The sequence below is a fragment of the Littorina saxatilis genome, linkage group LG10 (genome assembly GCF_037325665.1).
Source record: "Littorina saxatilis isolate snail1 linkage group LG10, US_GU_Lsax_2.0, whole genome shotgun sequence".
NCBI lineage: Eukaryota > Metazoa > Mollusca > Gastropoda > Littorinimorpha > Littorinidae > Littorina > Littorina saxatilis.
In genome coordinates, this window is record NC_090254.1 from 37,250,029 (window position 1) to 37,263,156 (window position 13,128).

The 13,128-nt window shown below is 43.0% G+C and overlaps 1 protein-coding gene across 2 annotated transcripts in view; it reads left to right on the forward strand.

The window, feature by feature from the left end:
• Positions 1–374: 374 nt before the first annotated feature.
• The window catches only part of LOC138978733 (sodium/glucose cotransporter 4-like), a 75,780-nt gene continuing 63,026 nt past the window's right edge, over positions 375–13,128 (forward strand). Inside the window, exons 1-2 of one of the 2 annotated variants that reach the window (XM_070351525.1) lie at positions 375–642; positions 3,521–3,686. In XM_070351525.1, coding sequence (XP_070207626.1) covers positions 622–642; positions 3,521–3,686 — 187 coding nt within the window. In that variant the 5' untranslated portion in view covers positions 375–621. Of the gene's footprint in view, positions 643–3,520; positions 3,687–13,128 lie in introns of those variants that run through there. The other variant, XM_070351526.1, reaches the window with a different exon arrangement.

The following is a 13,128-nucleotide window of genomic DNA, read 5'->3' on the forward strand; positions in this document are numbered from 1 at the left end:
TGTGTGTGTGTGTGTGTGTGTGTGTGTGTGTGTGTGTGTGTGTGTGTGTGTGTGTGTGTGTGCGTGTGTGCGTGTGTGTGTATGTGTGCTGTCATTGTCTTTGTCTAAAAAGTAAACAAAAGGAATACATAAATCAATAAAAAAAAGATAAATAAACGGTGTTTGCCACCTACCTACACAATCAGTTTTAGTTTATTAATTTGCTAATTTATCATTATTATTTGGATGGTGGGGGGTGGGGGGACATGTGAATACGGGGCTTCGCGGAGCTGAACACACATGCATTTAGTCGAAAATGTGACCATGACGTCATCATTTATTTTGCAATAAACTTCGTCACCTATTGCGCATAGTTTTACTCGTTCCAAGAACGCTGCTTCCGGATTTGTAACACGTATTCCACTATCGACGGTTTGTTTAACATCTCAGTTCTTTGTCCAGAAGAAATCAAATTTACAGCAAGTAATTTGAGTCTTCTGTGACACGAATGTGATGGCAACGAGCAAGACATAGATGTGTGATTAATACCGCGGCAGTAAGCTTATGCTGTTATCCTGTCGTTGAGAGGTTCACTGCAATTGTCCAGCGGTCAAGTCGCAGGTTTCACACGGAACTCCCATCATGGGGACGGTGGGGTTGATGGTATGAGCATCAGTATCAGTATACATTTCCCGTGCGTAATCAGGAGAGACTTAGGAATGAGCAATGTTAGGCCGGCCGGCCGTAGACAAAACAACTTAACGTTGAGGGAATCTTGGATGTTGTTCAAGCTAGACCTTTGAAACTGTGCACACTTTTAGGGTTCGGTGTTTTCACGAAGTGACCCTCGTCAAGTGTTGGGGTCACAACGAAGTGACCCTCGTCAAGTGTTGGGTTCACAGCGGGGACATGTTCAGTTCCTTATAACCAAACATTGAGGATTTTTCTGATGTTATTGAAGTTAGAGCCTCCAAATTTCACACAGTTATAGGTATTAGTGACCTTCAGACATGACATAAATTTGGACTAAAAGTAAAAAGTTTGTTTCTGGAATAGCCTATTCTTAGGGTTGAATAACTAAATTAACAGATTCAGTGATTGTGATAAGTATGATCAAGTTTAGGCCAATTGTGGTAGGACAAAAATCCACAGTAATGGGACATGACGAAGCGGTGTCGTATAAAGCATTCGCTTTCCTTCTTTTTCATTGTTTCCATGTTCATTACGTAGTCCTACTTATTGTTCCATCGCTTAGAAATTCGGGTCGCTTCTTCCCTGTGGAAAGCTTGCAGCACCAGAGTCCATCCTGACCTCAGGTCAAAATGAGTTCGGCTCATTCTCTCTCTGACAGGATGCCTTGAGTTTCCTTGTCTGGCAAGGAAATCGATTTTTTTTATTTTTTTTTTATACATATTTAGAGCTTTTTGTAATGTGTTATGGATATAAGCAGATTCGCGATCGTCGATAATGATTTTTCATGGTGTTGTGTAATTTTTACAAAGGAATTGATTTGTAAGACAGTTTCAAGGGAGCTATTTTTTCGCGGCTGTATTTACTGTGCAAACAACTCTAAATATGGCAAAAGTGTCACGTGATAATCAACCGTTTGGTTTCGGCGTTCGCTGAAGCAGACGATTTTTTCTGTAGTGATGCAACCATATATTACGGTCTCCTTCCGGCAGCAGTCCCAAAATTTCGACTTGTTTTGACCTTAGAACGATGTCTTTATCATAACTGTGAAGAACAGAACGGAAATCACTGTCGAAGTCGGCCAATCTTCAATTATTTTCGTCTCGCGAACACGGCTCGCAAACAACATATGGGAGATAACTTGTTTAGATAGATTCGCGCAGGAGTTTCGCGTCCGGTCAGAGAGATATACTGGCAATAGCCGTTGAGCGATGTAATCAGAATGCACCAGAGTCGCGCTACTCAGCGGTGTGCGTGTTTAGGTGTAATCAGCCAGCTGATCTTTTGGCAGAGGTCAGTCGTGACTTGGAGGTGAGACATGGATAGGCCTACTGCCCCCGAGTCAACACGTGTCCGTCCCGGCCCCGAATCCAAGACCCGCAGATCAAAAGTCCAGTTCTCTGTCTACCAACATTACTGAGCTACCACATAAATCCCAGATTTTGTTTATACACCAGTTAACAGTTTCGGCGTTTACATGGAACGAAGAAGGAAAGCGGAAGAGGAAGAAGTACAAACATACTCGCAAAAAACGATCTGCGCACGCGTTCAAATCAAAAGGGGAAAAAAGGAAAATCGCCTATTTGTGAGCCCGATGTAATCCTTAGAACCTTTACACTCTTTCTTCGAACACTCAAAAGCAACTTCAGGGCTGGAATACTACAAAATTGCACTTTCTGCCTACTGAATCTACGTTTTCTCAAATCAACCGGAACAGGAAGAAGAAGAAAAAACTCTCAAAAAAACGATCTGCGGGTGCGCATTTTCTCAAAAACAGGAAACCGGAAGAGGAAGAAGAAGCAAAAATGCTCGTGGAAACAGATGTGCGCATATGCGAATCCAAAATGGCCGCGGAACTGTTAATCGGTGTATTTTGTATGGCGTACGCTAACGCTGAGCTACTTACGCTCAAAAAAAGGATGCCAAATCACCAACATGAAGAAGAAGAAGCAGGAAAGGAAGTAATGAAATAAGTTTGTGTAGTCGGACGTCAGATCAATTGTAATTGTTGTAAACGAACGTTACCCGATATTTTCCTCTATATTTTTCTGTGAAGTGTTAATTGATTGTCCGTGAAGTGTTAATTAATTGTCTGTGAAGTGTTAATTGATTGTATGTGAAGTGTTTCTCGGCAGCGTTCCTGTGATAACCAAGCATTCAGATAAGAAAGAACACAATCAGAGGAAAATTGTTCTTTTGATGCTAGTCTCTTGCCTGTATTTTCCTGTCAATGGTCCAAACCTTTTTTCCCAGCATAAACTATTTTGTAGTGTTTGAAATAAAGAACATTATGTTTGAAAATCGCCTTACCAAGATGACAAGTATGACAAAATATTACGGAGAGAGAGAGAAGAAAAAGTAAAATCACGCAAACCAAACACATTCAGAACTAATAAAATAAATGGGTTGCACCAAACGTCTCCCAAATCACATTCCTAAATTCATAGCCTCGTCTAGTAGTTCATGGCTCATTGTCAAAGGCATTATCTTGTCCCCCGGCCGCCGATGGAATGGGTTTTCACTTTTCAGTATAGCCAATGTTTTTGTTTGCCAACCCATGCGATAGGAAGGGGGGGGGGGGATGTGGGGTGCAGGAGGGGTTGGGGGTAGATACAGTAGGGGTTTGAGTAGGATGTCTCATGATAAGCTGAAGAAATGGAGTTCCACGTACATCTCCATGTTACAGGTTGCAGATTGGGTGGTGGTGGCGCTCTATTTCGGAGCGGGAGGAAGGGGTGGGGAATGGGGTGGAGGAGGGGATGGGGGTATATAGGAATACATGGTGGGGGGGGGGGGGGGGTCTAACATAAGCTGAAGAAATGAGAGTTCCACGTTCATCTCCTCGTTACAGGCTGCAGACTGGGTGGTGGTGGCGGTCTATTTCGGAGCGGTGTTCGCCACCGGTATCATGTCCTCCTTCCAAAACCGTGGGTCAGTGGGGGGCTACTTTCTGGCCGGCCAGAGCGCCAACTTCGCCGTCGTCGGTGCCTCCCTCTTTGCCAGCAACATCGGCAGCGGTCAGCGTTATATTCTTTTTTCTCTGTCGTCGTCATCGTCATCGTCATTGTCATCGTCGTTATCATCATTGTCGTCATCGTTATCATTGTCGTAACCATCCTCATCATCATCCTCATCGTCATCGTCGTCCTCCTCATCGTCGTCATCCTCATCGTCGTTGTCATCATCGTGCATCACCATCATCATCGTCGTCATTGTCATCGTCGTTACCATCATTGTCGTCGTCGTCATCGTTTTCATTGTCGTGACCATCGCAGGGATGTCGTTAGGCGTCGGAGATCGGTCATAATCCGATTGACTGCCGCCAATGTCCGATTCATTATTGGCAGGTGTCGATCAGATGTCCTATCATACTTCGTAGAGGACGGACAGAGTCAGATTAAATGTTGTTTGTATCGGTCAAAGCGCTTACAAGTTACATTGCATTCAATCTGGGATCTGGGACTTGCTATGAACTCAGAGAACACAACAACAGGTAACCCTTTTTGCATTCGGCAAAATGTGTTGACCAAACACAGCCACAGAAACACATTTGCAACAAGTATCGGTAACTGTCAGACAAAGAGAGAACAGTTGCTGGCAGACGATGATGTGTATGACCACAATGTTGGTGACGTAAACATTCCTATTGAAATTCATGAAGCCGGTCAAATGTCCTATTCATGTCGATGGGGTCAGGACGATTAAACGAAAAACATCCCAGCCATCGTCAACATCCTCCTCCTCTTCATCATAGTCGTTGTCATCATCGTCGTCATCCTCATCGTCGTCATCCTCATCGTCGTTATCATCATCGTCGTCGTCATCCTCATCGTCGTCATCCTCATCGTCGTCATCCTCATTGTCGATGGCATCATCATGCATCACCATCATTGTGGTAGTGAACTTAGTAGTAGTAGTAGTAGTGGGCATCGTCGTTCTCGTCTACATGGGCACTACTGTCGTCATGCATTCTCCAATAATGCCCAAAACCCGCAAGAACAGCGTTGCCCAAAACTCGCAAGAACAGCGGTGCCCAAAACTCGACAGACCAGCGGCGCCCAAAACTCGACAGAACAGCGGTGCCCAGAACGGCAGTGCCCAAAGCTCGCAAGACCAACGGTGCCCAAAACTCGCAAGACCTTCGGTGCCAAAACTCGCACGAACAGTGATGCCCAAACTTGCAAGACCAGTGGTGCCCAAACTCACAAGACTAGTGGTGCCCACACTTGCAAGAACAGTGGTGCCCAAACCACTGGTCTTGCGAGTTTAGGCACCGCTGTTTTTGCAAGTTTGGGCACCACTGTTCTTGTGAGTTTAAGGCACTGCTATTCTTGCAAGTTTGGGCACCGCTGATCTTGCGAGTTTGGGCACTGCTGTTCTTGCGAGTTTGGGCACCGCTGTTCTTGCGAGTTTAGGCACCGTTGGTCTTGCGAGTTTTGGGCACCACTGGTCTGGCACGTTTGGGCACCGCTGATCTTGCGAGTTTAGGCACCACTAGAGAACAGCGGTGCCCAAACTCGCAAGAACAGCGGTGCCTAAACTCGCAAGACCAGCGGTGCCCAAACTCGCCCAACACTTGTGCCAATAAGGCCTTGATTGATGACGTTTGTATAGCAAACACAAAAGGAGAGAGATGACAGAGTGAGACACAACAGGAGAAGAGAGAAGGCATTTCAACAAGCAGACGACACCATACATATCGTCATATGGCAATGATGATGCTGATCTTTTTGTTCGCAGGAAATCACACTGGCAGCTAGGACGCTTGTTGAGATACACTGGGCGGTTTATCTAAGGTTCCTGCTGGCTGCCGAACTAAGCGGGGAGTCCGTCGTCCATACAGCGGTCCACTGTTCTTGCGAGTTTAGGGCACCGCTTTTCTTGCGAGTTTAGGCACAGCTGGTCTTGCGAGTTTGGGCACCACTGTAGACGAGGAACCAAATCGGAAAAAGACTTTCTTTATTTATTTAGTTGGTGTTTAACGTCGTTTTCCACCACGAAGGTTATATCGCGACGGGGGAAGGGGGAAGATGGGATAGAGCCACTTGTCAATTGTTTCTTGTTCACAAAAGCACTAATCAAAAATTTGCTCCAGGGGCTTGCAACGTAGTACAATATATTACCTCACCAGGAGAATGCAAGTTTCAAGTACAAAGGACTTAACATTTCTTACATACTGCTTGACTAAAATCTTTAAATCCTTAACAAGGGTAAAAGGAGAAACAGAATCCGTTAGTCGCCTCTTACGACATGATGGGGAGCATCGGGTAAATTCTTTCTCGTCCCAACCAATATGGGACTCCCCCTAACCCGCGGGGGGTATCGGAAAAAGACGCTTAGTTAAGGAGTTTAAGGCACGGGAGGTACTCCCGAGTAAATTCGGTTTCATTTGACAGACAAATGCATATTGTCTCTGAAACAACTTTTCTTGGTACCCAAAAGTGGCAGCAGCTATACGCAATTTCCAGGCAAAGCGGCCCAGTTTTTTTGAAAAATACACTTAAGAAAAAAACATTTTGTTGCAAAAATCGGTAATATTATCAGTTTAACCGCAGGCAGCAGAGTAACTATTTTTGAGTGAACGATCAAGTAATTGGAAGGTGTTAAACAGCAAGTAAAAAGATTGTTTGCGTGCAACACATAGCGGCTTGCATTTCAGAAATTGTGTTAGGTCACGTCATTTTCACTTTTCTGGATAATGTCAAATCTCATAAAAGACGTTTTGTAAGCCACAATCTAATGAAATACATATCAGAGGGAAGTGCATTCATTGGGCTTTTACTTGCAAGTACCTCTGATGAGATAGCTTATAAACACTAAGTGTGAGAGTTCATTTCCGAAGCAAACACCCTAATTTTGTAAGTCAAAGTTATGTCATGAAAGGCTTTTGAGAGGCACTATGACAGGTAAGGGTGGAGTGTAATGGACTTAACATGCACGTTAATACATAGAAAAATGCCTGCTCTAAGCGAAGGTGCAAAATATATAAAGATACCTGTGAAGAAATGTATGCGCGAGACGATAACTCTGTGCTGAGTCTCATTTAGTGAAACAACGCCTTTAATTGCTTTTCCTTACATTTTTAGGCAGTGAGTTGCATTTGATCCTCCAAAATGCCCGTCAATATAAAGTAAGAAGATAGAATGTAACTGTGATTGACAATGTGCGCCATATTTATTGAACATTCACCGAAAAAATCGGGTGCATACCGTTTTGGGCGGTTTTACGTTTCACTGAAGGAAAAACGGAAGTTAGTGTGTTATACAAAACTCTCTGGGTAACACGATTTACATAGAATAAAAAAAGTGCAATTTATGAATGTAGCTTGGGCTTACGGAATATTGTTTGAATATGTCTTTTCCGATACCCCCCGCTGGTTAGGGGGAGTCCCATATTGGTAGGGACGAGAAAGAATTTACCCGATGCTCCCCAGCATGTCGTAAGAGGCGACTAACGGATTCTGTTTCTTCTATTACCATTGTTAAGTGTTTCTTGTTTAGAATATAGTCAATGTTTGTAAAGATTTTAGTCAAGCAGTATGTAAGAAATGTTAAGTCCTTTGTACTGGAAACTTGCATTCTCCTAGTGAGGTAATATATTGTACTACGTTGCAAGCCCCTGGAGCAAATTTTTGATTAGTGCTTTTGTGAACAAGAAACAATTGACAAGTGGCTCTATCCCATCTTCCCCCTTCCCCCGTCGCGATATAACCTTCGTGGTGGAAAACGACGTTAAACACCAACTAAATAAATAAAGAAAGTCTTTTTCCGATTTGGTTCCTCGTCTACAGTGTTGCCCAAACTCGCAAGACCAGCTGTGCCTAAACTCGCAAGAAAAGCGGTGCCCTAAACTCGCAAGAACAGTGGACCGCTGTATGGACGACGGACTCCCCGCTTAGTTCGGCAGCCAGCAGGAACCTTAGATAAACCGCCCAGTGTATCTCAACAAGCGTCCTAGCTGCCAGTGTGATTTCCTGCGAACAAAAAGATCAGCATCATCATCGCCATCTATATATATATACGACTTGTGTCTGTGTGTGTGTGTGTGTGTGTGAGTGTGTGTGTGTGTGTGTGTGTGTGTGTGTGTGTGTGTGTGTGTGTGTGTCCGCGATGCACGGCCAAAGTTCTCGATGGATCTCTTTCAAATTTGGTGGCCATATTCAGTTACACCCCGGACACAACCTGCTCGATGAGATATTTCAACACGTGCTCTCAGCGCGCAGCGCTGAACCGATTTTGGTTTTTCTTTGGATCCATTCCCAGTAACTCTTCCTTATATTCTCCAGTGTTTTCAGCGTTTATCTCCCTTCCTTCGTGTGGCGTCAATCCATATTCCCGTTACTACGTTACTATTTTTAGAATGTCACTGCACTGTCCAGAACGCTTTCCTTGCACCCGAAAGTTGTCCTTAGTGTAAAGGTGAAAAGGTCGAATCAAATATTCATAATATTTGAAATAACAACCAGAATGTTATACATACACTAACTTTTCATTTACAATCTAAAGATTAGGTTATTTATGGAATATGAAAACAGAAACAATAGCAAAACATGTTAAAAGCAAGTCATAACAGCATTCTACGTGTCACATGTTACACTGTGTCAGTGGACATGAAATTATTCAAAATGTTATAAATGACAACTGTGATATTAAATAGACCTTTAGGATACATTCATATTTTGAAGATTAGGTAATTATGGAACATCAAAGCACCACAAAAAAGTAACATCATGTTCAAAACAGGTCAAATCTGCGTTGTACCTGTCACGTGTTACATGGAGTCAGTGGACATGAAATCAATCAACATGTCAAAAATAACTACAATCTTCAAACAGACATTTATAATACAGTTTTAACCTAATGTCTAGGTACATCTGGAACAAGGTTCTCAATCAAATCGAATTTTTATAATTAGTTGTACGTAAAATCCTAGCAAAATCCAAATTTAAAATAAAATAAAACTTTGATTTTTTTTTTGATGTTGGGGAGGGGGGGGGGGGGTGGTGTTAAAACAATCTCATGAAAATATTTTTTACCCCTGCTAACCCAAAAGTATTTTTTCAGCTTTGGCTACAATATTTACAAGGACATAAATGTCTCCTCCTAAATCGTTACACGGACATGAACGTATCCTCCTGAATCGTAACACGGACATTAACAAAAACAGAGGATCGAATTTTTCTTCAATCAAATTTGCCTCCAAAAGTAGCAAGAAGTTGTATATAGGTTACACAATATGCAAGATAATCAGAACTCGGAGTGTGTAAGCTATTTATCCTATTACTCCGACGTTTTCATTAAAAACACTTACTTTTTCCACTAAAACCTGCCCGTGCCTGTTTTCAGCTTGCCAAAAGCCTCCGCAGTCGAAATTCATGTCAATGAATTCATACGCAAAGCTAGTTCCCATTTGTCAGCATAATGGACGGCGTCATTCGACTTGTATACAGACATTCAGTCATTCAAATTGCTTATAAAAAGGTCTGCTATCTGCTTTTACATTTTGAAAGTCATTTTAAAATATCCTTGTGTATATTTGACATCGACTTTCGTTATACTCAATTCGGCATACCGGGTTTATATTTTTACCAGAATTGCGCACGATAATGGCAGCGCAACAAATTCAGTTCGGGCCGTGCTGGTTTGATCGTTGACCCAAGTCAGTTTGCATGCAGTGTTACTGTTTGTCAGTCGGGGATAGAAATGTTGGCTGTCATCGCGCTGTTATGTTTTGGTTTTCACACGTGGATCACTTACATATTCAGTCGTCGGGTTTAGGTGAGCCATAGACCAAATCTTCAATACTTCGCCTGTTGTAGACGTTAAGCAATACAGCTTGGAAGTTGTATGTCGGCACTGAGAGTCGGTCGCGGTACATCGCTTTCTACTTTGTCCCGGTCTTGAGTTTGAACACCTAAGGTTGGATACATATAACACCTCACATCTTCTTCTCTTCCCCATATATCTTAACTGTATCTCCAACTTCTTTTCGTCTTCTTCTTTTAATTTTGGTGCCACTCCCTCATTTGTCGCTGAACCCCGCAGTTGACTCGACTCGGATTCACACAAGCCCGTCTAGCAGAAGACAGTTCGAACAGTTGCAAGCAGATTCAGCTATCAATCGAAGCAATACACTTAAAGCCAAATCAAATAACCAAATGAGAAAACCTAACGTTTGATTTGACTTCATGGTGAGTCTTCTGATAATTGTTTTGGCGTTGAAATGGATCTCAACGAGTTCCCAGCTACGACAACTTTTCCAGAGTTATGCACCGCAGGCATGCCTTCGACAATCGATGTCAGTTTCAGATTGAGTTTTCAAACTACCAGGTGACTGGGTTGTGTTTTGATTGCTCTCTCTCTCTCTCTCTCTCTCTCTCTCTCTCTCTCTCTCTCTCTCTCTCTCTCTCTCTCTCTCTCTCTCACTCTCTCTCTGACCGGCACGGTTGGCCTAGTGGTAAGGCGTCCGCCCCGTGATCGGGAGGTCGTGGGTTCGAACCCCGGCCGGGTCATACCTAAGACTTTAAAATTGGCAATCTAGTGGCTGCTCCGCCTGGCGTCTGGCATTATGGGGTTAGTGCTAGGACTGGTTGGTCCGGTGTCAGAATAATGTGACTGGGTGAGACATGAAGCCTGTGCTGCGACTTCTGTCTTGTGTGTGGCGCACGTTATATGTCAAAGCAGCACCGCCCTGATATGGCCCTTCGTGGTCGGCTGGGCGTTAAGCAAACAAACAAACAAACAAACTCTCTCTCTCTCTCTCTCTCATTCTCTCTCTCATTCTCTCTCTCTTTCTCTCTCTCTCTCTCTCTCTCTCTCTCTCTCTCTCTCTCTCTCTCTCTCTCTCTCTCTCTCTCTCTCTCTCTCTCTCTCTCTCTCTCTCTCTCTCTCTCTCTCTGTCTCTCTCTCTGTCTCTCTCTTCAGGAACCGACAAGGAATAAGATGAAAGTGTTTTTAAATTGATTTCGAAAATTTAATTTTGATAATAATTTTTATATTTTTAATTTTCTGAGCTTGTTTTTAATCCAAATATAACATATTTATATGTTTTTGGAATCAGAAAATAATGGAGAATAAGATGAACGTAAATTTGGATCGTTTTATAATTTATTTATTTTTTTACAATTTTCAGAGTTTTAATGACCAAAGTCATTAATTAATTTTTAAGCCACCAAGCTGAAATGCAATACCGAAGTCCGGGCTTCGTCGAATATTACTTGACCAAAATTTCAACCAATTTGGTTGAAAAATGAGAGCGTGACAGTGCCGCCTCAACTTTCACGAAAAGCCGGATATGACGTCATCAAAGACATTTATAAAAAAAATGAAGAAAAAAGTCTGGGGATATCATACCCAGGAACTATCAAGTCAAATTTCATAAAGATCGGTCCAGTAGTTTAGTCTCAATCGCTCTACACACACACACACACACACACACACACACACACACACACACACACACACACACACACACACACACACACACACACACACCACGACCCTCGTCTCGATTCCCCCCTCTACGTTAAAACATTTAGTCAAAACTTGACTAAATGTAAAAAGTAGTCCATCTGTAAACTCTGAATATGCAGATGACCTCTATAAATTATTCAATTGTACTCTGAAATCAAAGACAATGACCAATAACAGTTGAGATCGAAACTCGGTTGTGATGGGATATCCATAGGATATCCATATGGTTGTGATGGAATATTCAGAATAATCACCTCCTCAGCTAACAGAGATAAAGAGGCAGGTCATGGGATAATATAAGCTAATTCAATTCGTTGGGAGAAGAATTATGGGCAAATTATGTGTCAAACATTAGATCTACAAAGTGTCAAACGTTACGTATAGATCTACACCTTACCCTGAACAGACAGTACAATATTTTCTCAACTTTACGGCTCGTCGTCGCCATGATTTCAATCGAATCGGTGACCGGAAACGCCAAAGAAGCAAAGCTAGTGGTTTCCACGCTTGTGTATCAAATACTCGCGAAACTTCTTTGTGAAATTTGCAAAAATAACAAAATGTGTCAAACGTTACTTTCGGACATTAACTCCATCGATTCTTTTTAGCTGCTAGATACAATAACTTCGCAAATTCTGACTCAAATGCAACACATTGCTTTTATTTCCTCGAACACGAAACTATCGTTTTCATCCAAAATGGCGGCCATTCAAAGCACCAAGACCGGCGAAAATCGAATCTGTAAACAAGTTGGTCTGCGGACATGAGCCCTTCGAAAATAACCGGGTATTTACTGGGCGAGGTTTTCGGTAAATTCTGGTTCTAATTACGATTGTTGCACATTCTACAAAGAGTTGCATGCTTAGACTGTATGAAATACGCTGATTAAAACCGATGCAGTGATGCAGACCATGAAAAATCGAAAATGTCCAAAAATTTTCGGGGCCGTTTCTGTTGTATGTTTGAAACATTTTAATTTTTATTTAACATTCACAACAACAACAGGCTTCAAAACATTAAAAAAAAGCATTCATCAAACTCCCTTTTTCAAAGCACAATACATGTAAACATGTTGGGGTAATCCAGTTAATTACACTTGCTTTCCAAAATACATGGGTCCGAAATGGCACCTTTTGGCAAAGGCTCATATACATAGATATGTGTGAGTTTAGAGGGAGCGGTCAGCGACCATAAACTCTATTTAAACGAGACAGATATGCAGCTAAAAAGGGGGGGGAGGAGGTGTTGAGGTAATGCAGGAGGAAGTGATAGCAGAGTCCCGTGGGAACGAATGCGGGGAATGGAAGAGGGTTGGAGGGCAGGAGGGAGGTGATGAGTGAAGGACAGCATCTGGAATGAAACAATGGTAACAGATAAGGGAGTCAGAGAGAGAGAGCGAGGACCGAAGTCATGAGTAGCAGCGCAGCGGCCAGCAAGCAAGTTCAGCGATTTTTCAGTTCTGCAAATGGAGTTCAATTTTACTTCATGGGCAAACAATCTACCCCAACCTGTGGTTGAGGTTCTGGAAAAAGAGGAGTTCACAACCCTCTGTGCTTTAAAATATGCAGGAGAAAAGGACCTGGAAAGCCTCAAGTTAAAAAGAGGCCACATAGTGGAATTAAAAGCGGCAGTGGCAGACCTGCAAAAGAAGTACGGGGGAGGGCCGTTGCGTGCTGCCGACCAAGTGGCACCGCTCCAAGGCCTTCTTGGCAACATGGCCACACAGTCTACCGCTTCACTAGGTGAGACATTTTTAAGAATTGTTGACTTCGTACCGGCTTCTATGGCGGTGGAGGAAGAGGTGACACTCGGGGGAGGTGTCACGCTCAAGCTGGCCAACAAACCAAAGTTGGACAAAGTATCCCCCTGCCACTGGATCGTCGCAAATGCAAGAATAATGGCAAAACTAATGAATGCACCGGACTTCGACCACGAAGCCTACCTCGGTTATACGGAGATGGTGGGCGAGCTCGGCGCAAGATTTTCC